The 25,084-nt window shown below is 44.8% G+C and overlaps 1 protein-coding gene across 4 annotated transcripts in view; it reads left to right on the forward strand.

Annotated features, from left to right (window-relative positions):
* abcd4 (ATP-binding cassette, sub-family D (ALD), member 4) overlaps positions 1-24,801 on the forward strand; it is a 55,684-nt gene extending 30,883 nt beyond the window's left edge. For all 4 annotated transcript variants that reach the window (XM_063044168.1, XM_063044178.1, XM_063044186.1 and 1 more), the window contains 8 exons: positions 2,344-2,567; positions 5,693-5,784; positions 8,152-8,188; positions 8,487-8,536; positions 12,050-12,102; positions 15,360-15,436; positions 17,217-17,332; positions 22,439-24,801. In XM_063044168.1, the coding sequence (XP_062900238.1) occupies positions 2,344-2,567; positions 5,693-5,784; positions 8,152-8,188; positions 8,487-8,536; positions 12,050-12,102; positions 15,360-15,436; positions 17,217-17,332; positions 22,439-22,510 (721 nt within the window). In that variant the 3' untranslated portion in view covers positions 22,511-24,801. The remainder of the gene's footprint in view (positions 1-2,343; positions 2,568-5,692; positions 5,785-8,151; positions 8,189-8,486; positions 8,537-12,049; positions 12,103-15,359; positions 15,437-17,216; positions 17,333-22,438) is intronic.
* The last annotated feature ends 283 nt before the right edge of the window (positions 24,802-25,084 follow it).

Consider the following 25,084-nt stretch of genomic DNA (forward strand, 5'->3'; position numbering starts at 1 on the left):
GTCAGCTGCTCAGCTAAGGCAGCGAAGTATAGACAGTCCCCGTAGACAGGGGACTGGATCCCGTCATGTGCTGAGCTGTGTCCACACACAGTTTCCTGTGGTCACGTGCAGAGCAGTTGTCGAGCCATGATGCATCCAGATAGGATGCTTTCTGTGGACAATCAATAAAAAATTGGTGAGGGTTAACCCGCCAAATTTCCTTATTAGCCTCCTGCTGAAGTAGAGGCGCTGCTGAGCCTCCTTGGCCATAACTTGCGATTGGCAGGAGCCTGCAGTGTGTCCCACTGACAGCACTTTGCCACTCACACGGATTGGAAAGGCCATGATGCCCGCTTCTCACACTTCCTCTGCTTTCCCTTCATCTGCCTATCACCTGGATCCACCAACCATTTGCTAGCTCTTCTCCTACCAGTTCCCCTCACCCCTTCACAGTGCCTATAAAAAGTATTCACTCCCCACACCCCCTTGGAAGTTTGTTGTTTTACAACATCGAATCACAGAAGATTTAATTTGGCTTATTTTTTGACACTGATCAATAGCAAAGGACTCTTTCATGTCAAAGTGAAAACAAATCTCTACAAAGTGATCTAATGTAATTACAAATGTAAAACACAAAATAATTGATTGCATAAGTGCTATAGGTAAGCCTAGTAATTTCTAAGGTAGGGACATGTTCGGCACAGCTTTGTGGGCTGAAGGGCCTGTATTGTGCTGTAGATTTTCTATGTTTCTATGTTAAGTATTCACCCCCTTCAAGTCAGTATTTAGTAGATGTACTGTTGGCAGAAATTACAGCCTTGAGTCTGTGTGGATAGGTCTCTATCAGCTTTGCACATCTGGACACTGCAATTTTTCCTCATTATTCTTTACAAAACTGCTCAAGCTCTGTCAGATTACATGGGGATTGTGAGTGAACCCTCTTCAAGTACGGCTACAAATTCTCAATTAGATTGAGGTCTGGACTCTGACTTGGCCACTCGAGGACATTAACTTTGTTGTTTTTAAGCCATTTCTGTATTGCTTTGGCTTTATGCTTGGGCTCATTGTCTTAATGGAAAACAAATCTTCTCCCAAGTCGCATTTCTCTTGCAGACTGCATCAGGTTTCCCTCCAGGATTTCCCTGTATTTTGCTGCATTCATTTTACCCTCTACCTTCACAAGCCTCCCAGGGCCTGCTGCAGTGAATCATCCCCACAGCATGATGCAGCCACCACCATTCTTCACAGTAGGGATGGTGTGTTTTTGATGATGGGCAGTGTTTGACTTACACCACTGAATACGCTAGTGTTGTATGCGCTGTCTGTTCCATCTCAGCAACTGAAGCTTCTAACTCCCCCTGCGATGTCATAGTCTCCTGGTTGCCTCCCTCACTCGTCCCCTTCTTGCACGATCACTCAGTTTTTGAGGATAGCCTGCTTTAGGCAGATTTACAGCTCTGCCATATTCTTTCCATTTCTTGATGATTGATGTTACTGTACTCAAAGGGATATTCAGTGACTTGGAAATCTTGTATCCAAGTTCAGACTTGTGCTTTTCATTAACCTTTTCGTGGAGTTGCTTGGAGTGTTCTTTTGTATTCACGGTGTAGTTTTTGCCAGGATACTGACTCACCTGCAGTTGGACCTTCCAGATCCAGGTGTATTTTTACTACGTTTGAAACACCTTGACTGCACACAGTGATCTCCATTTAAGTAATTACGTGACTTTTAAAACCAGTTGGCTGCACCAGTGATGATTTGGTGTGTCATATTAAAGGGGGTGAATATTTAAGCAATTATTTTGTGTTTTTTATTTATAATTGATTTAGATCACTTTGTAGAGATCTGTCTTCACTTTGATATGAAAGGTTTTTTTTTCTGTTGATCAGTGCCAAATTAAATCCACTGTGATTCAATGTTGTAAAACAATAAAACATGACAACTTCCAAGGGGGGTGAATACTTTTATATTGGCTGTCTCTCCTCTCTCAGTCCAGGTGAACGGTCTCAACCCGATATGGACAGTTGATGTTTCCCAGAACATAAAACAGAACAGCACAGTAAGTCCCTTCGGCCCATCATGTTGTGCCAAGCTCACAAGCTTCAAAGTCAATCTAACGTTTTCCTCCCACGTTGTCCTTCATTTATCTTTCATCCACGTGTTAGGTTGAGACTGTCAACAATTTCCCACTGCAGATGCTGCCTGACCGGCTGAGATCCCCCAGCGTTTTTTCCCCTGTACGGTTGAGGGTGACATTCACCAGGTTTACTGGGAGCTGGTGGTGCTTGCGGGATGCGGTGTGGTCTCGTGGGTCTGCAGGGGCCGTGTTGGCAAAGCTAACATTGTCACCCTGACCTTCTCCAGGAGCAGCATGGATTCGGAAGAGGAGGAGGAGGAGAAGGACTCCAACCACACGGCTTTTACACTGGACCAGGTGTCCTTTACCTCCCTGTCCTCTGAGGAGCTGTTGGTGAGGAACTTAACACTGGAGGTCAGCACAGGACACAACCTGCTGGTCACGGGCAACACAGGCACAGGGAAGACCACCCTGTTACGGGTACTGAACGGATTATGGAAGATTGCCCACGGTAAGACTTTCAGATCATTTCATCCAGGGGATTGTAGCTTTTCCTGTCCACCATCTGTCTCAATGCTCCGAGATTCTATGACTGACTGATCAAGACCAGCCAACCTCCTCAGCTGTGGGAAAGAGGGTTCCAGGCATAGAACCCACAGATCTAGGCTGACCCTCCAGTGCAAAACTGAGGGGAGCTCTGCATTGTCAGCTGCATCCTCTTTCAAATGAGACCTGCCCCTATCTGCTCTCCCAGGTGTACATGGGTCCAATGGCACCTGCCCCTGTCTGCTCTCCCAGGGTACATGGGTCATACTTGGTGGACTGAATGGCCTAATTCTGCTCTTATGTCTTATGGTAATATTACAACAGAGACTGTACTTCAGAAGTGTCTCAGCAGTTTAAAGGAGCTGGAGATCTGCCGAAGGAGGAATGAAAGGTTCCATAGAAATGCAAAACTGTCCAACACACTTAATTGAATTGAATTGACCTCATTTCTTACATCTTTCACATACATGAGGAGTAAAAATCTTTACGTTATGTCTCCGTCTAAATGTGCAATCATAGTAATTTATAATAATTTATAATAGAAGAGTCAATGTAAAATACAATACACTCAAATCAGCGTGAGTTCACCAGTCTCATTAATGCTGGAGGAACTCAGTAGGTCATCCATGGAAGTTAATAAAAAGTTGACGTTTCGGGCTGAGTTCCTTGGTCCTGAAGAAGGGTCTCGGCTGGAAATGTTGACTGTTTATTTATTTACATTGATGCTGCCTGTCCTGCTGAGTTCCTTCAGCATTTTGTGTGTGTGTGTGTATGTGTGTTGCTTGGATTGCCAGCAATTGCAGACTTTCTCGTGTTTATGCAAATCCATCCATTCCTATGATCTTGAGTGTGGACTATGGTCTCTTGGAGTCACAGCATGAAAATAGGCTCTTCGACCCAACTGGTTCATACTGACCAAATATATAACTATATAACCATATAACAATTACAGCATGGAAACAGGCCATCTCGGCCCTTCTAGTCCGTGCCGAACTCTTACTCTCAGCTAGTCCCACCGATGGTAAAGATGTTTTAGGAAATAAATTCCTTATTTTTGAACCTTGACAGCTGTAACCTTAAAAGGCTGGTTGATTGGCTGGAAGGTACACGATACCACTAGTAAACAGGAGCAGGGGTAGGCCTTCTGCCCTACCTGAATTCCTAAATCATTCAAAATCATTATGGCTGTTTTATTTTGGCCTCACCTCCTCTTCTGTGTCATTTCTCCATACCCCTCTATTTCTAGATCTCTCAAATATGTATCGAGCTCCTTTAAATACTTAGAAAGTAGAACACAGGGCCTGTAACGTTACAGCAGAGGTTTCGGGCCTTCGGTTCATGAAGTCTGTGTTGACTGTGGTGCCAAATAAAACTAAAACTGTCCACCTGCACATGATCTAAGTCCCTCTTTTCCTTGCCTGTTCATGTGCTTCTTAAACATTGCTACCATATCTGCTTCTGCTCCTTTCCCTGGCAGTGTATTTGAGATTTCTGTCCTGGAGAGTAAATACTTCATCTGCGCTGTCTGTGCCTTTCATCCCGCTATCCGCCCCCCTATAGATGGGCACCCCATTGCGAGGGATTAAGTGAGGAAAAGTGAGAAAAATGATAATGCCTATACCGCTCAGTAGCAGTCAAATGCCCAGTGCACCCGTTTAGACTGCTGCAGGGGGCAGTTTCCCTCCCTGGGCCTTCATGGTTGGCTGATGTCAAGGGCAGTGGACTGTGAATCTCCTCTCCTCACGATGAAGCTGCTGGGACACTGGCTTCATCAGCAGAGGATGCACCTGTGGCTTCCCTGGGTCCCTCAACAGCTCTCTGGCATATATGATCAGATTAGATATGGCAAAGTTATTTCCCACGGTAGGGGACTCTAGGACAAGAGGGCACGACTTCAGGATTGAAGGACGTCCTTTTAGAACTGAGATGCGGAGAAATTACTTTAGTCAGAGGGTGGTAAATCTGTGGAATTTGTTGCCACGAGCTGCTGTGGAGGCCAAGTCATTGGGTGCATTTAAGGCAGAGATAGGTTCTTGATTAGCAAAGGCATCAAAGGGTATGGGGTGAAAGCAGGAGAGTGGGGATGACTGAATGAAGTGGATCAGCCCATGATTAAATGGCGGAGCAGACTTGATGGGCCGAATGGCCTACTTCTACTCCTAAATCTTATGGTCTTATATTTTTGGTGTTTTTCCTTTATTGATTTCTGTAAATTATGTGTGTTTGGAGTGGCTATATCTCTTAAGTAAGTTGTTTTTGCTTGTTTACCCTGTAATATTATATCCGAACAGTTATAATGGATTGTCCTATATGTAATAATGGATCAGTTGTAATATAATCTGTGGTAATCTGACTCTAAAACTGGATCAGGCTTTATTTATAGTAAGGTATAGTGTCTTTTATGAGATTGTATATTAAAGCAAGCTTTTGTTGAATGATGTTTGCCACTTGATTGTGCCTGTGTAAGTCATCAGATTGAGTTGAACTGCTACAGGATCCTCTGATGTGTTGGATTGTTTCTGGTTTCTCTTGGCATTTTCTGCATTTATTGTCTTGAATTTGTTGGTCTTTTGTTATGTATTTTTGATGATGATAATTATAATTATTATTACTTGCCATCTCCTGCTCCACCACTTTTCTCCACCTGTATGTGCTACATTATTCCTTGTGCCTGTGATACTGCAGTAAGTATGTTTTTCATTGCACCTGTACATGTACCATATATATGACAATAACTGTGGCTTTGGCTGTGACTCTTTATACTGGCTATCTCCCCTCTAGTTTTCTCGTTCAGATGAAGTCACTGAACCTCGAAGAGACATCGATTGTCCATTTCTCTCCATTGATGTTACCTGACGTACTGAGTTTCTCCAGCATTTTGTGTGTTGCTCCAGATTCAAGCCTCTGCAGTCTCCTGTGTCTGCAGAAGTGCGTCACACAGCTCCTCGAGTCAGCTCCGCCAGCCTGTGTGACCGGGCCTCACCCACGCTCCCCATATCTGATCCTCGTGCCACAGGAAAGCCTTTAAGTAGTTGGTGGGTGTTGAGCAAGAGATGAGACCTCTCTGATGTGTTCTCTCTTCACCTGCAGGCTCTGTCCACATGGCAACTTGCTTTGGGCCCCGTGGGATACTCTTTCTCCCCCAGAAGTCATACTTCACTGATGGAACCCTCAGGGAGCAGGTAAATGTGGGGAGGACACGGCAGCAATCGGTCCAGGGTGGGTAAGTGGGAGGGGGGTGATGGATGGATCAAGGAATTAGCTTTTTTCATCATGTACATTAATACGTATTATGAATTTGCTGTGGTGTATTGGTCTGGATGTGACATGTCAACAATTACAAAGAATTGTATAAGAAATACATAATTATGTGTGTGTGTGTGTATATTATTTATTTTAGAGGTTAAAAGATGGGTATGGAATAAAACGTGCATCAATAAAAGCCAGTATATATTTACAATAAAACATTATAAAAAGCAGATTAAAGAGTCTACAGTGCAGCAATGGGGGTAATAAAGGGGGTGGGGGAGCACTAACTAGAATGGTTGATCAGAATATATGCCTGGGGGATATGAAACTTTTAAGATGGTGTGAAGTTTTGGCGGGTGGTAGGATGAGGAGAGCAGACAGAGACCTCGAGAGGCTCTTGACGTTGCTCAAGGCAGGGGCAACAGTGGTGGGTGATGGGTGAGGTGGCCTGGATCACTTTCGCCTTTCTCTCACTCCCTCCATTTCCTCCTACAGTGAGGAAGGTGGGGGGGGGTAAGTGGGCAGACCAGGGGGCAATAGCGTTGCCAAGGAATGCTGGCCATTGGAAGGCGGAGGCAGGAGGGAGCACTGGGAGGGTGGGGGAGAGGAGGGCAGAGGCACAGAATGGAGGGGGGGGTGAACAGAGAGAGGATGTTTCCAATAGTGGGAGAATCTTCAGACCAGAGGGCATGGCCTCAGAAGACAAGGACATCCCTTTAGAATAGAGAGGAATTTCTTTAACCAGAGGGTGGTGCATCTGTGGAATTCCTTGCCACAGAATGAAAGACGTTCATCAAACTATGCGAGGCTCAGATTGGGGAGATGGTCAGAATCTTTTTCCCAGGGTAAGCAATGTCAAATACCAGAAGGCATGCAGAAAGACTAGAATAGCTAGAAGCAGGATACTAGTAGGACTTCCCTATAAAACAGAGATGAGGAAGAATTTCTTTGAGCGGAAGGTGGTGAATCTGGAATTCTTTGCAACGGAGGGCTGTGCAGGCCGAATCATTGGGTACATTAAAAGTGGAGGTTGATAGGTTCTTGATTAGTCAGGGCATCAAAGGTTACCGGAGAAGGCAGGAGAATGGGGTTGAGAGGGATAGTAAATCTGCCATGATCAAATGCTGGAGCAGACTCATTGGGCTGAATGGTCTATTTCTGCTCCTATGTCTTGTGGAAGAAGAGACCTCTGGGTAAAGCCAGTGGGAGTACTGGGTGGAGGGGAGAGGGAGCCCACTAGTAGAGAGGTGTGGAAACCCTATGCTGGCGAGGGCAGGGTCAACTCCAGCTTAAAGTCTGGGCAGTGATTGGGACAGAACACTGGTGGGGAATGTGGGGGATTGGGGGGGTGGGCAGGGAGGGAGAGTACATGAGTCCCTGGAATGTCAGTGCTACAACATGCAAATGAGGCCATACGGCCTCTGGAGCTCCCTGCAAAATGCCTGCAATTCCAAAATTCAGATAACAGACAGCTGGAGAAACTCAGCAGGTCAGGCAGCATAGAACATCGAACGCTACAACACAGTACAGGCCTGTCGGCCCACGATGTTATGCCAACCTTTTAACCTACTCTTAAGATCAATCTAACCCATCCCTCTTAGATAGCCCTTAATTTTTCTGTCATCCATGTGCCTATTGAAGAGTCTCATAAATGTCCCTAATATATCTGCCTCTATCTCCATCCCTCGCCATGCACCCATCGGTCTCTGTGTATCTCCTCCCACCCCCTGTACTTTCCTCCAATCACCTTAAAGTTATGCCCCCTGATATTAATCATTTTCGCTCTGGCGAAAAGTTACTAGCTATCCACTTGGTCTATGCCTCTTTTCATCTTGTACACCTCTGTCACCTCCTATCCTCCTTTGCTCCAAAGAGAAAATCCTAACCTCCTCAAGTTATCTTCATAAGAAATGCTCTCTAATCCAAGCAGCATCCTGGTAAGTCTCCCCTGCACCTTCTCTAAACCTTTCACATTCTCCCAGAACTGAACATAATACTCCATGTGTGGTCTAACCAGGGACTTGATAGAGCTGCATTGTGACTTCCCGGTTCTTTAACTCAATCAACTCGCATAATGAAGTCCAATATGCCATCTCACCCCTCATCTGGATTAAATCCCAGTGTGAATGAAAGGTTTCAGTCCAAGCATCGACTGTCCATATTCCTCTGCGGATGCTCCTCGACCTGCCGAGTTCCTCCAGCAGTTTGTGTTTTCTTTTGCTCCAGATTCCAGCATCTGCAGTCTCTTGTATCTCCATTTTGTTTGGTAACAAAGCTAATAATTTTGTCTCTTTGAACAGGTGATTTACCCTTTGAAGGAAATTTACCCTGTAACAGGTACCAAATTGCCTATCTTTCTATATCCCAAAACAACACTCACAACACGCTGGAGGAACTCAGCAGGTCGGGCAGCATCCGTGGAAAAGATCGGTCGACGTTTCGGGCCGGAACCCTTCGTCAGGACAAGTCCTGACGAAGGATTCCGGCCTGAAACGTCGACCGATCTTTTCCACGGATGCTGCCCGACCTGCTGAGTTCCTCCAGCGTGTTGTGAGTGTTGCTTTGACCCCAGCATCTGCAGAGTATTTTGTGCTTCCTATAGGGAATTGTGACACTGTTGCATTGTATCTCATAGGTTCAGCAGATGACAAGAGAATCATCCACTTCTTGGAGGTGACTGGATTGGTAAGTTGAAAATTGGTTTATTGGTGTCACATGTACAAAGTTACAATTGGAAACTCTCTTGCATGCTGCCCCTACAAATCCTTTACAACATTGATTCGTCGAGAGTACAAGAGTAAAACAATAACAAAATGCAGTATTGTATATAGTGTTACACTTAGTGTTACATACTGTGTTACAATTACAATGTTACGTATAGTGTTAGTTACAGGGAAAGTACAGTATAGGCAGACAATGTGGAAGAGCCATGGTGAGGCGGATGGTGAAGTCGAGTCCATCTTATCCGGCTAAAGGTTCATGCAGTAGCCCTCTAACTGTGGGATAGAAACTGTCCATCAGCTTGGTGGTGTGTAATTCGGGGCTTTTGCATCTTCAGTGATAGAATTGTTTAGGTGAGTGGAAATATCATGGAGATGTAGGTGGTGAGGTCAAAAATCCATCTTGTTGTTCAGGAGGTTCATTCAGTAGTCCTATTACAGCAGTATAGAAGCTGATCTTGAGCCTAGTGGTGTGTAATTTGGGGATTTTGTATCTCCTGCCCGATGGGAGAGAGAATGGCTGGGAAGAGAGGTGTCTTTGATTCTGTTGCCTGCTTTGCCGAGGTAGTGAAGTGCAGAGTCCATGGGGATTTCCCTTCAGTAAAGGTGGGGGTGGGAACTGTCCCTGTGTTTTGCCTCTCAGTCCTTATGATCTGGTCCAGTCCTGACCCCTGCTGCTGTCTGTGCAGGTTACAAGTTCTCTCATTGACAGGCTGGGTTTCCCCTGGGTGCCCTGGCTTTCTCCCACATCCCAAAGATGTGATGGGCTCATTTTCCAGGGTGGGTAAATGTCAAAGAGACAATGAGTGCAAGAGCGAATACATTGGAGGTACAGAGAAATTAGAGAGGGAATGGGGTTAATGGGATTGTTCTGCTGGGAACCTGTATAGATCAGATGGGCTGAGTGGCCTGCTTCTGTGCCATACTGAATAAGTACTTACCCCTTAATCAGAAAAACATATTATGCAGTTATTACACTGTTATGGAATCTTGCTGTGTGCAATTTGGCCGCTAACAAAAGCATCTCGTTGAATCAGAATCAGGTTTGATATCACTGGCATAATTCGTGAAATTTTTTGTCTTTCTGGCAGCAGTGTACTGCAATACATAATAATAGAAAAACATGAATTACGTTAAGTATATTTTTATTAAATAGTTAAATAAAATGGTGCAAGTAAGTAATAATGTCTTGAGAGGGATGTTGACAGCTGCTATATGAATGCAGGACTACGAAGAGCTCCTTATTGTGTGTTTCCTGTCACTGTGTGTTTGGATGATTTCATTGGTTCATGTCCGACCAATCTGCTTGTCTCTTGATAACCTTCTGACATGTGCAACTAAATTCAGGAGAGTCAGTCTAGGGAGCAAAAGCACATCCCAAAAAACTTTACCTGAACTAATCTTGTGTTTATGCATAGACACCTCCAACACCGTGCTCTTCCCTAATCAGTACTTTAGAAGCATAGAAAACCTACAGCACAATACAGGCCCATGGTAAATTGGTGCTTTATTGTCACATGTACCGAGGTACAGCGAAAAGCTTTGATCCATACAGATCATTTCATCTCATCAACACTTAGAGGAAGTACAAGGGCAAAGCAATAACAATGCAGAATAAAGTGTTACAGAGAAAGTGTAGGCAGACAATAAGGGCAAGATGTGAAGAGGCAGATTGTAAGGTTTAGAGTCCATCTTATACTACGAGACTGTTCAGTGGTGGGATGCAAGCTGACTTTGATCCTGGTGGTATGTGCTTTCAGGCTTGGGCATCTTTGTGTTGATCGATATCATTGCGATGTTTTTAAAGTGGTGTAGCTTGTAGAGCCACTGCCTCATGTGTCCAGTGACCTGAGTTCTATCCCGACCGTCTGTGTGGAGTTTACGTGTTCTCACTCTGACTCCAGGTGCTCCAGTCTCCTCCCACATTCCAAAGAAGTGCAATTCGGTCGGCTAATTGGCTACTGTAAGTTACCCCTGTTGTGCAGGAGAGTGGTAGAATCTGGGGATAGTTGATGGGAATGTGAGGAGAACAAAATGGGATGAATGAGCGCTTGATGGTCAGTTAGTATGGACATGTAGGGCCGAAGGGCTCTTTTCTGTGTTGCTTGGTTCTATGACTCTCTATTTGATTTGGAAGAGAGTTAATGAAAATAATGTAAACTCTAATCTGTTTCCCATCTCGCCATACGGCAGAAAACAAATTGATTTCAACGAGGCACACGGTATGTAAGGACTGTGCAGAATCCCTACATTTGTATAAAACGGTGGTTAGACCACATTTGGAGTGTTACTTGCAATTCTAGTTGTCCCATTGCCAGAAGAATGAGGAGGCTTTGGAGAGGATGCAGAAGAGATCCACTAGTGTGTCGCGTGGACTAGAGAGTATTGGAAAAGTTGGACTCGGATTGGTTTCTCTGGAATATCAGAGGCTGAGGGGTGACCTGAGAGAATTTTATCGGATTATGCAAGGCATCAATAGTTCAAAGTAAATTTATTGTCGAAGTACGTATACGTCACCATATACAGCCCTGAGATTAATTGTCTTTGCTCATACTCAAAAAATGCACAGAATAATAACCATAACAGAATCAATGAAGGAAAGGGTAGATAGTCAGTTTCTCTTGGTCTGGAAGTTTTATGTACGAGGGAGCACAGCTTTAATGTGTGAGGGGCAGAGCTTGATGCTAATTTGCATGACACTTTTTTTTCCCCACATGCAGTGGTGGGTGCCTGAAATGTGCTGCCAAGGGCAATGGTGGAAGCAAATGCAATAGCAGAGTTGAAGAACCATTTAGACCAGGGGTTCCCAACCCTTGTTATGCCATGGAACCTTACCATTAACCGAATGCTCCGTGCACCCCAGGCTGGAAGCCCTTGATTTAGACAGATACATGAACAGGCATGGGATGGAGGATATATATACCACCTTCAGATGGGATTAAGGTGGTCAGAACAGACATTGTGGGCTGAGGGGCCTGTTTCTGAAAAATGATAGTATCGATTCATTCGAGGGGGTACAATACCGGTTATTGATGCAGATGGAGGAGGAAGAGCAGTGCATGACTTTTCCTTGTTCACGTGGCAGGTGCACACGGCAAGTAAGCATTGCCTATTTTACAGAGGAACTTACAGCCTTGAACAACCATCAACCATTGGGCTGGCCTGAATTTCAACTCAGCTCCCCAACACTATCAGGGCTATGCCCTATTAGCCACTGTCAAAATGCCAGGATGCTTTATTTCAAAAATAAGGCAAGGTTTGAACTAGGCAAGGGTTCCCAACCTTTTTTTAATGCTGTGGACTCCTACCATTAACTGAGGGGTCCACGGACCCCAAGTTGGGAAACTCTGCTCTAAGGGAACAATCCCTCCCACCCCTTTAAACTTGGACTTCTCCCCCGGTTTTAAATGAGGCTTCAATAAGCGACTGCAGGCACACTTATGCTTTTGGCAAATAACTGATATGGGTTCCCTTTAAGGAGTCCCTCCTGAAGAGGACCGGTGGGCTGGATGAGCAAGTCGATTGGAATTGGTGAGTCACTCTTATTCTGCTCGAAGAGCTTTGGGTGTTGTTTATAACTTGTAGTTTGTGAAAATAATCAGCAGTGCCCACAGTTTTTATCTGGCCACAAGCACGTGTACTGTACTCGCCCGCAACATACGCGTGGGCGTAGGCTCTGTGAGTGACTTTAGTGACTTTGGCCCCAAGGTGGCTCAGCAGATTACAGCTTCGGATACTTGGTGTTAGACTGTTGCTTGCATAAGAGTTCCTCCCATGTGGTGCAGTCTGCCAGCTGGAGCCTGTAGAAAGGGTTGGACACCCACTTTATGTGGATAGGACTGAAGGCTGCAGATGGACGTAGATCAATTTTGCTGTCTCCCATCTGCTCACTGTGAGAGTGAGGAAAGACCTCTTGGAGCCCAGCAGTGACCTGTTGGGGTGAATAACTCTTGTCTGGCACAGATATCTCCTCGGGGCTAATCACAAAGTAGATGATGTAACCTCCCTGCCGGTCTCCCCACTTTGATGAGCCTCTCTCCTGTTCTCTCTGTGACAGACCAGTGCCTCCTAGTCACTGGTTCCAACCTGTAATGTCTCCGTGAAGCTCTCATTTCATTCTAGAATTAGAGAACTTCAAGGATTCTAATCCTTTAATAGGAAACCTAAGAAACAGGAGGAGGCCATCTGGCCTGTTGAGCGGATTCCACTATTCAATAAGATCATGGCTGATTTAGCCATTGTCTCAGTTCTACCTACCTGCCTTTTCCCCATAACGCACAATTATCCTGCTATGGAAAAATCTATCACCATGTCCCTCTCTATCCAGCCCATGTTCTCTTTTCACTGCTGCCATCAGGATGGAGGTACAGGAGCATCAAGTCCTACACCATCAGATTCAGGAATGGTGATTATCCCTCAGTCTTCAGGCTCTTGAACCAAAAGGGATAAGACCATAACACAAGAGCAGAATTAGCTCATTTGACCTATTGAGTCTGCCCTGCCATTTCATCATGGCTGATCCATTTTCCTCTCACACCCAGTCTCTTGACTTCTCCCTGTATCCCTTCATGCCCTGACTAATTGACCTCTGCCATAAATATACTAAAATGACTTGCCCTCTACAGCCATCTGTGGCAATGAATCCCACAGATTCATCACTCTGGCCAAAGAAATTTCTCCTCACTTCCATTCTTTACTCACTCCAACACTAAACTGATTCCATCAACCTATGGGCTCACTTTTATGGACTCAACAACTTGTGCTTACTATTTATTGCTTATTTATTATTATTTTTATTTTTTATCAGCTCGAGCTGTTAAAACCTAAGGTACGGGCATAGCCAAGTACACTTACTTCTCAATTGCTAGGCTCTTATGGACTATTCTGGTGGTGTTTAGTATTGTTTTCTGAAGATTTACCTAAATATTGCTCTGTAGCCCTAACTGTTTAATGAAACCATTTGTAGATATTACTGTCCAGTGTATATATACCCTGTTTATGTTCCAAAATCTATCAATTTCCTCTGTTAACTCAGCATATTTCTTGTGTTTTTCACTTACTGATTTCTGTATGTTGTGTGTGTTTGGAATGGTTATATCTATTAAGTTGTTCTTGCTTATTTATCCTGTAATATTATATCTGGACAGTTATTATAGATTGTTCTGTCTGTAATAACATATTGGCTTATAATTTGTGAGATCCTGACTCTAAAACTAGATCAGGCTTGTGAGGTGTGGTTTCTTTTATAAGTTTGTATTGTAAAGCAATGTTTTGATGAATGATGTTTGCCACTTGATTGTGCCTGTGTAAGTAATCAGATTGAGTTAAACTGCTGCAGGATCCTGCGATGTGTTGGATTGTTCCTGGTTTCTTTTTGGAATTTTCTGCATTCATTGTCTTGAATTTGTTTGTCTTTAATTATGTACTTTTGATTATTATTGTCATTTTCCTTTTGTATTTGCACAGTTTACCTTTTGCACATTGGGTGTTTGTCCATCCTGTTGTGTGCAGTTTTTCATTGACTCTTTTGTTTTGTACTTATTCTGAATGTCTGCAAGAAATTGAGTCTCAGGGTAGTATATAGCGTACTTTGATAATAAATTCACTTTGAACTTTAAATATATTTAATGAGGTGGCCTCTACCGCTTCCTTGGGCAGAGAATTCCACAGATTCACTACTCTCTGGGGGGAAAAAAAAGTTTCTCCTTGTCTTCATCCGAAATATATTCACACAAATCTTGAGGCTGTGTCCCTTACTTCTAGTTCCACTTGCCAGATTATTCCTTGGAAATGATAACTGGTTCCAGGGTTCTGAGTGTCTTCATCCAGTAAAGTTGACCTCTAATTCCAGTCTCACCCAACCTCAGTAGAAAAAGCCTGGTTACATTTACCCTATCTATACCTGTCAGAATTTGGTATACCTCAATCAAGTCTCCACTCATTCTCCTGTGCTCCAGTGAATGAAGTCACTATTCACTATTCACTATGTTCGGCACAGCTTTGTGGGCCGAAGGGCTTGTATTGTGCTGTAGGTTTTCTATGTTTCTATGTTTTCAATCTTTGCCTGTAACTCAGATCCTCAAGACCCAGCAACAGCCTTGTAAATTTTCTCTGTACTATTTCAATCTTACTTACATCTTTTCTGTAGCTTGTTGAGCAGAGCGGCACACAATTCTCTAAATTTGATCTCATCAATGCCTTAAACAACTACAACGTAACATCCCTCCTCCTGTACTCAATACTTTGAATTATGAAGGCTGATGTGCTAAGTGTTCTCTTTATGACCTTAGCTACCTGTGATGCCACTTGCATGGAGTTGTGGATCTGAATTCCCGGATCCCGCTTTTCCACTGCATTATTCAATGCCCTTTTGTTCACTGTGCAAGTCCTACTCTGATTTACCCTCACAAAGAGCAACACCTCGTACTTGTCTGCATTAAACTCCACAGGCCATCTTTCAGCCTATTTTCCCCAGCTGGTCCAGGTCACCTCAGACCTACACGTAGTACATGGTATCATATACATTCTTCGATAACAAATTTACATTGATCTTTGAGGAAGTGGAAGAGTTTGTTTGTGGAAGTGAAAGGCTGCTGGTCAGCTCTGAGATGATGGATTTCTGAGACATCCCAGTGCATAATTCCTTCAGTGCCTGATAAGACATCCCATTAGAGCAGGGTAGAGAACGAGTGAAGTGTGGGTAGAAAGCTTGACCGTCTGTATTCCCTCCATGTAATGAAGTAAAGAAGATCTGATTCTGATTGGCTTGCTCTTGTTCTTCTCTCCAGGTATGACGCGTTGTCTCCAGGAGAAATGCAGCGGTTGTCCTTCACCCGACTCTTATATCACCAGCCCAAGTATGCAGGTTGGTCTATGATGCTGGAATCTGGAGCAACACACAATCTGCCAGAGGAATTCAAGGGGTTGAGCAGCATCTGTAGGAGGAAATGGGATTGTTTAACAGGATGCAGGATTTTGACCTGAACCAGCCACCGTTCCTTTTCTCACCTGTTGCTCAACCCTCTGAAACTAGCAGATAGTTTGTATGTCCGCTGGTGGTATTGGATGTCCACTCCACAGGCTCGTCAGGGATAGGACCTCCTTGAAATCTGGTATCAACTGATTTTTATCCCAATTCTTGGTGCATTCCAATCCCCAGTCCTGGATGTATTGACTGTCAGTTAGGTCAGAGGGGTGGGTTGAGGTTAGATATTGGGGTGGCGGGGAAAGCATTGGGAGATGTTTGGGATCATGGCGTACATTCTTGTTTCCAGCAGTTAGGGGTCAGTGAACCCAAGTGCTTCACTTGGACAACTTGGCCTGCTAGTGCCTCCGGCTGTACGGGGCGGAGTGCGCAGTCCCAGGAGCCTGCATTTTACCTCTTGTCAGGTGGCACAGCCTACGCTCGGCAAGCATGAATTCAGTTCTTCGCGTCACGTTTATTCATTCAAAACCCAAGTTGGCCCCTTGCCCAGCGTGTTCCACCACTTCTGGTCACATCTGTGCACCCAGAAGGGTTCTGGTTAAGCTGTGGCCACGGGGCCTTCAACCGTTACCCACAGATGGAAGTGGCTGGCAGTTTTTAGTTACCTACTTGGAACAGAGAATATAGAACACTACAGCACAGTACAGGCTCTTTGACCCACAATGTTGTATCGACCTTTTAACGCACTCCAACATCTGCCTAACCCTTCCCTTCACGTAGCCCATCCATGTGCCCGTCTAAGAATGTTTTAAATGTCCCTAATGTAACTGGCTCTACCACCACTCCAGGCAGTGTGTCCCATGCACCTACCACTCTCTGAGTAACAGAAAACCCATCTCTGATATCTCCCCTAAACTTTCATACACTCACCTTAAAAGGAAGTCCTTTGGCATTGGCCACCCTGGGTAAAAGGTCCATTCTCCACCTCTATCAAGTCACTTCTCATCCTCCTTCACTTCAAGCAGAGCAGCCTTAGTTTGCTTAACTTAAGTTTAAATCTTGCGTTATTTAAGAACTAAAACTTCCTGGAGTTTTGACAGTGCCCGCTGGTGGCATAGGCTATCGGTATTGCGGAGCTGGGTTGAAATGCAGGCCAGTCAAGTGAGATGACGGTTGTTCATTTCTGCAAGATCCTCTTTTAAATGGGCAATGCCGACTTGCTGGATGTGTCTGCCACTTGACCAATGATGGCAGCAAGAACTCAGTCACGTGGAGAGGTTGAGGTGCTATTTTAAGGAGAAGAGTAAGCCCTTCATGGTCATTCTCTATCTATCCATCCATCCATCCATCCATCAATCCAGCACGGTGACAGGCCCAACGAGCCCACAGCACCCAATTACACCCATGTCACCAATTAACCTACTAAGCAGTACATCCTTTGATATGAGGGAGGAAACCGGACCACCCGGAGGAAACTCACACAGTCACAGGGAGACCAGACTCCTTACAGACAGCGGCGGAATTGAACCCAGGCCACTAGGGCTGTAATAGTGTTAGTGTTACAAATGCTGAGGTGATTGGGTGGGATGATTTATTACCACCGACATGGACCATCGGGGCAGGTGTCTGTTTCTCTGCTAAGTTCCATTGTGGGTTGGATGGGGACCATCCGGGCTCCAGAGATACCTCTCCTTTAAATTTGCACTTTTCCTCCTCCCAGTTTTAGATGAAGCTACAAGTGCCCTGACGGAAGAGACGGAAGCTGAGCTGTACCACATCTGTAAACAGCTGGGGATGACAGTCGTCAGCGTGGGACACCGTAGTAGTTTGGAGAAGGTGGGTACAATGGTTAGAACACAGGACACACTATATGTGGTACGTGGTATATGATGATGTGGCCATTGCTGAATCATGGCTGAAGGATGGTTGTAGCTGGGAAATGAATGTCAAAGGTTGCACACTGTATCGGAGGGATAGGAAGGTAGGCAGAGGGGGTGGCGTGGCACTGCTGGTAAAGAATGGCATCAAATCAGTAGAAAGCTGTGACGTAGTATCGGAAGATGTTGAGTCCTTGTGGATTGAGTTAAGAAACTGTAAGGGTAAAAGGACCCTGATGGCATTTATATACAGACCTCCCAACAGTAGCTGAGATCTGGACCACGAATTACATCGGAGATAGAAAAGGCATGTCAAAAGGACAATGTTATGATAGTCATGGGAGATTTCAACATGCACGTCGATTGGGAAAATCAGGTTGATAATGGATCTCTAAAGAGTGAGTTTCTTGAATGCCTCCGAGATGGTTTTTTAGAGCAGTTTGTCATTGAGCCTTCTGCAGATGAGCTATACTGGATTGGGTGTTATGTAATAAACCAGAGGTGATTAGGGATCTTAAGGTAAAAGAACCTTTAGGAGGCAGTGAGTTGGTGGTGAGGAAGGCAGATGCAATGTTAGCATTCGTTTCAAGAGGTCTGGAATACAAGAGCAACGATGTGATGCTGAGGCTTTATAAGGCATTACAAGGTGAGGCCTCACCTTGAGTATTGTAAACAGCTTTGGGCTCCTCATCTTAGAAAAGATGTGCTGGCATTGGAGAGGGTCCAGAGGAGGTTCACAAGGATGATACCAGGGTTATCATACAAGGACCGTTTGATTTCTCTGGGTCTGTACTGGCTGGAATTTAGAAGGATGAGGGGGGATCTCAATGAAACCTTTTGAATGTTGAAAAGCCTAGACATGATAGATGTGGAAAGGATGTTTCCCATGGTGGGGGAGTCTAGGACAAGAGGGCACAGCCTCAGGATAGGTGGAGGCCAGGTCATTGCTTGTGTTTAAGGCGGAGATTGACAGGTTCTTGATTGGCCACGGCATCAAAGGTTATGGGGAGAAGGCCGGGGAGTGAGCTAAGGAAAGGGAAATAAAGGATCAGCCATGGTTGAATGGCTGAGCACATTCAATGGGCCAAATGACTTAATTCTGTTTCTATGTCTTAATGTCTTATGGTCCTGTGGTATATGGTACATGGTGTATGCTAATTCCACCCACTGTAGCAGCCACCTATTCACTAAATTCCCATCAGGGAGATGCTGCAAGTCCACCACCACCACCAGGAGCTACATGCCATCTGTGAAGCTTCTTTCCTGTAGCTATCCAGCTTCTCAACAAAACTCATTCAGGTGTAATACCCTAACTGCCCCCGCACAACGTCTGTTAGATAGTCTTTCCTGCTCTCCTTGTTCTGTTGATAATTATTGAGTCCGTTCATATGTTTACATTTATTTAAGTTTGATTATTGACGTTTGCACGTGACCGTTCTGCTAATTGTTGCTTGCTCATGGCTGTTTGCACTATTGTCTTGTAAACTGTTGGTTGCTGTTGTGTTGTCTGTTATGGTATTGTCCTGTGTTTTATGCTTGGCACTGAACCACGATCAATTCCAGTATGTTTCACAATAAGGTGATTCTGATATGTACTTTGATCAATGCCTCTCATCATCTTGTACACCTCTATCAGGTCACCTCTCATCCTCCATTGCTCCAAGACCTGGCTGATGGGGGTCCTTAATGATGGATGGACGTCCGCCGCCTTTTTGAGGCATTGTTCCTTGAAGTTGTCCTGGATACTGTGGAGGCCAGTGCCTGTGACAGAGCTGACTAAGCTTCCAAGTCTCTGCAGCTTATTTCGATCCTGTACTGTGCTCTCCCAGCCCACATGTTGGTGCAACCGGTTAGAATGCGCTCCACAGTACATCCGTAGACATTTGTGAGTGTCTTAGGTGACCTATCAAATCTCCTCAAACTCCTAATGAACTATAGCCGCTGTTGTGCGTTCTTTGCAGCTGCATCAATGTGTTGGGTCCAGGATAGATCCTGAGAAATGTTGACACTCAAGAGCTTGGCTGTGAACGATTAACCCAAGTTCACTTGGCACTGCTGGCTCTGAGGAGTTTGTCATTCACCCCATTACCGCGTGGCTTTCCTCCACAGTCCAAAGATGTATGGGTTATTAAGGTAGTTGGTCACATGGATGTAATTGGATGGTGCAGACTCATTGGGCTGGGAGGGCTTGTTACCCCGTTGTGTTTCTAGGTAAAATTAAAATCAAGATCTAGGGAGTGAAGGTTTAAGGTGAACAGGGAAAGATTTGATAGGAACCTCCCCCAGTCTCATGACCTACCCATCACATCTCTTTGGTTCTCCTCTCCTTCCCTTAGTTCGATGGTCAGATTCCTCCTCCTCCAGCTCTTTGCCTCTTCCACCTATCACCTCCCAGCTTCTCACATCATTCCCTTTAATCCCCCCTTCCCTACCCCCCCCTTACTTATTCTCACCTATTTATCTGCCATCTGGTGCTGCTGCCCTTTCCCCCACCTTTTTATTCTGGTTTCTGTATTCCACATTTCCAGCCTTGGTGAAGTGTCTTGGCCCAAAACGTTAACAGTTCCTTTCACTCAGCAGGTGCTGCCTGACCTACTGAAACCCCGCAGCATTTTGATTGTGTGTTGTTTATTAGGAACTTTTACATCCAGAGGAAGTGGTTGAGACAAGTACATTAACATTTAAAAGATACCTCAAATACGTACATGGGTAGGAAAGGGTTAGAGGGATTTGGGCCAAATGGGAGAAGATTAAACAGGCATCCTGGTCACTGTGGACCAGAAGGTCCTGTTTCTGTGCTGTATTGCTCCATGAATCCTCATCGAGGGATCAGAAGTGGAAGGAGGGAAAGAGAGAAATTTCAAGTTCTTGGGTGTCAACATCTCTCAGGATCTATCCTGGACCCAACACATCGATGCAGCTACAAATAAGGCACAACAGCGGCTATATTTCATTAGGGGTTTGAGGAGATTTGATATGTTACCTAAGACACTCACAAATGTCTACGGATGTACTGTGGAGCGCATTCTAACTGGTTGCACCAACATGTGGGCTGGGAGAGCACAGCACAGGATCGAAATAAGCTGCAGAGACTTGGAAGCTTAGTCAGCTCTGTCACAGGCACTGGCCTCCACAGTATCCAGGACAACTTCAAGGAACAATGCCTCAAAAAGGCGGCAGACGTCCATCCATCATTAAGGACCCCCATCACCCAGGCCTTGGGGCAATGGAGGATGAGAGGGGACCTGATAGAGGTGTATAAGATGATGAGAGGCATTGATCGTGTGGATAGTCAGAGCCTTTTTCCTAGGGCTGAAATGGCTAGCACGAGAGGGCAGTTTTAAGGTGCTTGGAAGAAGGTACAGGGGAGATGTCAGGGGGTAAATTTTTTTACGCAGAGAGTGGTGAGAGCGTGGAATGGGCTGCCGGCGACAGTGGTGGAAGCAGATACGATAGGGTCTTTTAAGAGACTCCTGGATAGGTACATGGAGCTTAGAAAAATAGAAGGCTATGGGTTACCCTAGGTAATTTCTAAGGTAAGGACTCAGCTTTGTGGGCCAAAGGGCCTGTATTGTGCTGTAGGTTTTCTACGTTTCTCATCGCCATTGGCAGGGAAGAGAAACAAAGGTCTGAATGTACACACTCAATGATTCAGGAACAGCTTCTTCCCCTCTACCTTCTGATTCCTGAATGGACATTGAACCTATGAACACTACCTCACTACTTTTTTTAGTTCTATCTGCACTACTAATTTAATTCAATTATCTTACAATTTTTTTTCTCTTTTTATGCATTGCTGCCGCAAATACAACAAATTTCACATCGGCCGATGATAATTCAGCGTGATTCTGATTCTGAATTGTGAATCTGTGACTCCAGTTCCAACCATTGTGGTTGATCATTAAGTGCTCTCTGAAAGTGACAAGGACTCTTTTCAACTCATGTTCTCCATATTAGTTTTATTGCACAGTTTGTCTTCTCTTGGACAGTTTGTCAGTCTTTGTTTATTTATCATTGTTTTGAAAAATTCTATTGTATTTCTTTTTTTTCCTGTAAATGCCTGCAAGAAAATGAATCTCATTAGTATATGGTAACATACGCTCAGTGGCCACTTTATTAGATACACTGGTACACCTGCTCATTAATGCAATTATCTAATCAGCCAATCATATGGCAGCAACTCAGTGCATAAAAGCATGGAAACATGGTCAAGAGGTTCATTTGTTCAGACCAGACATCAGAATGGGGTAGAATTCTGATCTAATTGGCATTGACCATGGAGTAATTGTTGGCGCCAGATGGGGTAGTTTGAGTATCTCAGAAATGAATGATCTCCTGGGAACTTCATGCACAACAGCTTCTAGAGAGAGCTTCCCAACCTTTTTTATGCCATGGACGCCGGTTTAGGAACCCTGTTCAGATATTACAGAGAATGGTGCAAAAAAAAACATTCAGTGAGAGGCAGTTGTATGGGCAAAAACGCCTTGTTCATGAGAGTGATCAGAGGAGAATGGCTGGAGTGGTTCAAGCTGACAGGAAGGCGACAGTAACTCACTACACATTACAACAGCGGTGTGCAGAAGAGCATCTCTGAATGCACAACATGTCAAACCCTGAAGTGGATGGGCTACAGCAGCCGGAGACCACTCCGGCTTCCACTCCTGTACCTGATAAAGTGGCCACTGAGTGTATGGACTTCGATAATAAATTTATTTGTACTTTGAAGCTGCTCAGTTGGCAGTAAGCAATATTGTGGGTGTAGCTATACCTCACGGACTGCAGTGGTTCAAGAAGGCAGCTCACTGTCACCTTCTCAACCAACAATTGCAGATAGACAAATGCTCGCTCAGCCTGCGAACCCCACACCCCAATCACCCAGTTCATAAATGAATAAAACAGGCCACTTGGTCCATTGACTGTACTGGCTGTCTGAGGAACAATCCAGGGTGAGGGATTAAGATGCAAGGACAGGAAGGGAAGGTGTAGTGGTATTGTTGAGGCGATGGGTAACCATCCCAACAGCACAATAAGCTGATCAGTTTGTACTTCTCTTCTCTTCCGACAGCATCATGACTCTGTGTTGAACCTGCTGGGAGGTGGAAGGTGGGAGCTGACCGAAGTCCAGCACAGCAGCTGATCTCTCCTAGGGCCAGACTTGCATGCAATCCAGCTGATGCCTCGTCACACGATCACGTGCCCAGATTGGAGCCTCTACCTCACATTCCCTCCCCTCCTCTTTTACTTCACAGGAGGGAGGTTTACAATACTTTGGTAAATTTTGATCATCAATGCCATGGGAACACCAGCACTCTTACCTCCATGGCTAAGAGGACAATATTGTACAATCTTGTATTTCAGTATTAACTTGGATCCCCTCTTGTCAAATGTCTACTCAAACTAATTCTACCTCAGCCTCCAGAGGAAGAGACTCTGTTTTGCTAAGAACTACTGAATAATGCTGTAAAGAACCTTCTTAAATCATGGCTTTAGTTCTCCTTGCCCTCCTATGACAGATATGAACGGAGGCTCAGACTCAGTTTGGAGAGTTGGGTCCGCACCCCGCGCGTTTCAGTTTTTAACTAACCGTTCAGAATGGATGGAGAGGGAGGGTTGATGAGTTGCAAAATACTTCGGAGAATTTTATTGAAATGTGCATTGAGGATGAAGTACTTGATTGACACTCTTTCAAAACCATGTGCAAGTTATTAAGAGGATTATTTTTAAAAAGTTTTGAAGTGTAGCTGGGTGTTAGTAGGCTGATTATTGTGGCATTGAACAGTTCAAGCTTGACTTTAACACAGTGCTGCAGACTACTTAGGGAGTGTACAGCTGAAGAGAGTGTGGCATTCTGTGATGGCTTCTAGATTCCAGAGGTCCTCCACTGTATTGTCCTCATTGTGGTCGTCTTGCTCTCTCTGCTGAGGGTTACATATTAGAAAAAAAATGACTGATAAAACTGCACCACTGTAAATAGGCCCTGCCTGTCCCTCCTTGCTTGGCATTATTGTTAGAGCAAGTCATAGAGTCAAACAGCACAGAAACAGGGCCTTTGGCCCAACTGGTCCATGCTGACCAAGCATCCAGTCTAAGCTTATCCTATTTGCCCATGTTTGGCCCATTTCTCTGAGACTTTCTTATCCATGTAACTGTCCAAGTGCCTTTTAAGTATTGGTAACATACTGCAGCTGCCCCAACCACTTCCTTTAGCACCTTTTTCCGTATGTGGACCACTCTTGGTGGAAGAAGTTACCCCTCAGCCTCCTATTACTCCCTCCTCACCTTAAACACACACAGAGTTCTTGATTTCCAGACCCTGAGGAAAAGACTGTGTGCATTTGCCCCATCTATGCCCCAACTAGCTAAAACTCAGACCTCCAAAAGCCAACCACTCCACAATGCTGGAGGACCTCAGCAGCATCTTTGGAGGGGAGGGGAATAAACAGTTGTCGTTTCAGACCGAGACATATTGGGAACATCGGAAATGTCAATTGCTTACTCCCATCCATAGATGCTGCCTGATCTGCTGAGTTCCACCAGCATTTTGTGTGTTGGCCAGGCTTTCCAGCATCTGCAGAATCTCTTGTGTTTATGATTCACAGAGGTACTGTTGTGTTGTCTCTTTAAGTCGTCAGTTTCAGGACGGAGGCGATAAACTAGGAGACCCAGAGAAAAAATACACGTTGCTAACATTGTAATGCTGACTCCATCATGGCACTCCTAAACACCCACCAAGGCACCTCAACTGAATATCCTAATCATGCTTAAACAGTAAAATAATTAAATAAGTCTCAGTAACAAATGGCTTGTGTCACTGTCAAAGGTGAGAAAGGTTAAAAAAAAATCTTCAAACTCCACATAAAAGACTTGCTGAGACTGGGAATCTTGCTCAACAAGCTGGTTAAAAGGGAGAACGTTGTTCAGAGTCACTCACAGTAGGGAGGAAACAGGTGCTTGATGTTACTGGACCAATACTAGGAAACTAAGAGCAACACACACAAAATGTTGGAGGCACTCAGGAAGTCAATATGCACGGAAAGGAATAAGCAGTCAACATTTCAGGCTTGATGAAGGATCTCAGTCTGAAATGCAACTGTATTCCACTCTATCGATGCTGCCTGACCTGCTGAGTACTTCAAACATTTTGTGAGAATTGCTTTGGGTTTCCAGCAACTGCAGAATCTCTTGTGACTCGCAAATGAAACCTGCGGAAATGAAAACCCACTGACTTGGAAATACTTTTCTGCCCAGATTCTCTCTCTCTGAGTATCAATGAGTATTTCTGTCATTTTCTGTTTCTATTTAAGGAAAGATGGAGTGAGGAAATCAGGTAGGTTTTAAAGCAATTATGGAATCATTAGTTAAATTGAGAAGGCAGTTCAGGGAAAACAACTATCAAATGACAGACAACACACATAAAAGTTGCTGGTGAACGCAACAGGTCAGGCAGCATCTCTAGGAAGAGGTGCAGTCGACGTTTCAGGCCGAGACCCTTCGTCAGGACTAACTGAAGGAAGAGTGAGTAAGGGATTTGAAAGTTGGAGGGGGAGGGGGAGATCCAAAATGATAGAAGACAGGAGGGGGAGGGATAGAGCCAAGAGCTGGACGGGTGATAGGCAAAAGGGATACGAGAGGATCATGGGACAGGAGGTCTGGGAAGAAAGACAAGGTGGGGGGGGACCCAGAGGATGGGCAAGGGGTATATTCAGAGGGA

The sequence above is a fragment of the Mobula hypostoma genome, chromosome 1 (assembly GCF_963921235.1).
Source record: "Mobula hypostoma chromosome 1, sMobHyp1.1, whole genome shotgun sequence".
Classification (NCBI taxonomy): domain Eukaryota; kingdom Metazoa; phylum Chordata; class Chondrichthyes; order Myliobatiformes; family Myliobatidae; genus Mobula; species Mobula hypostoma.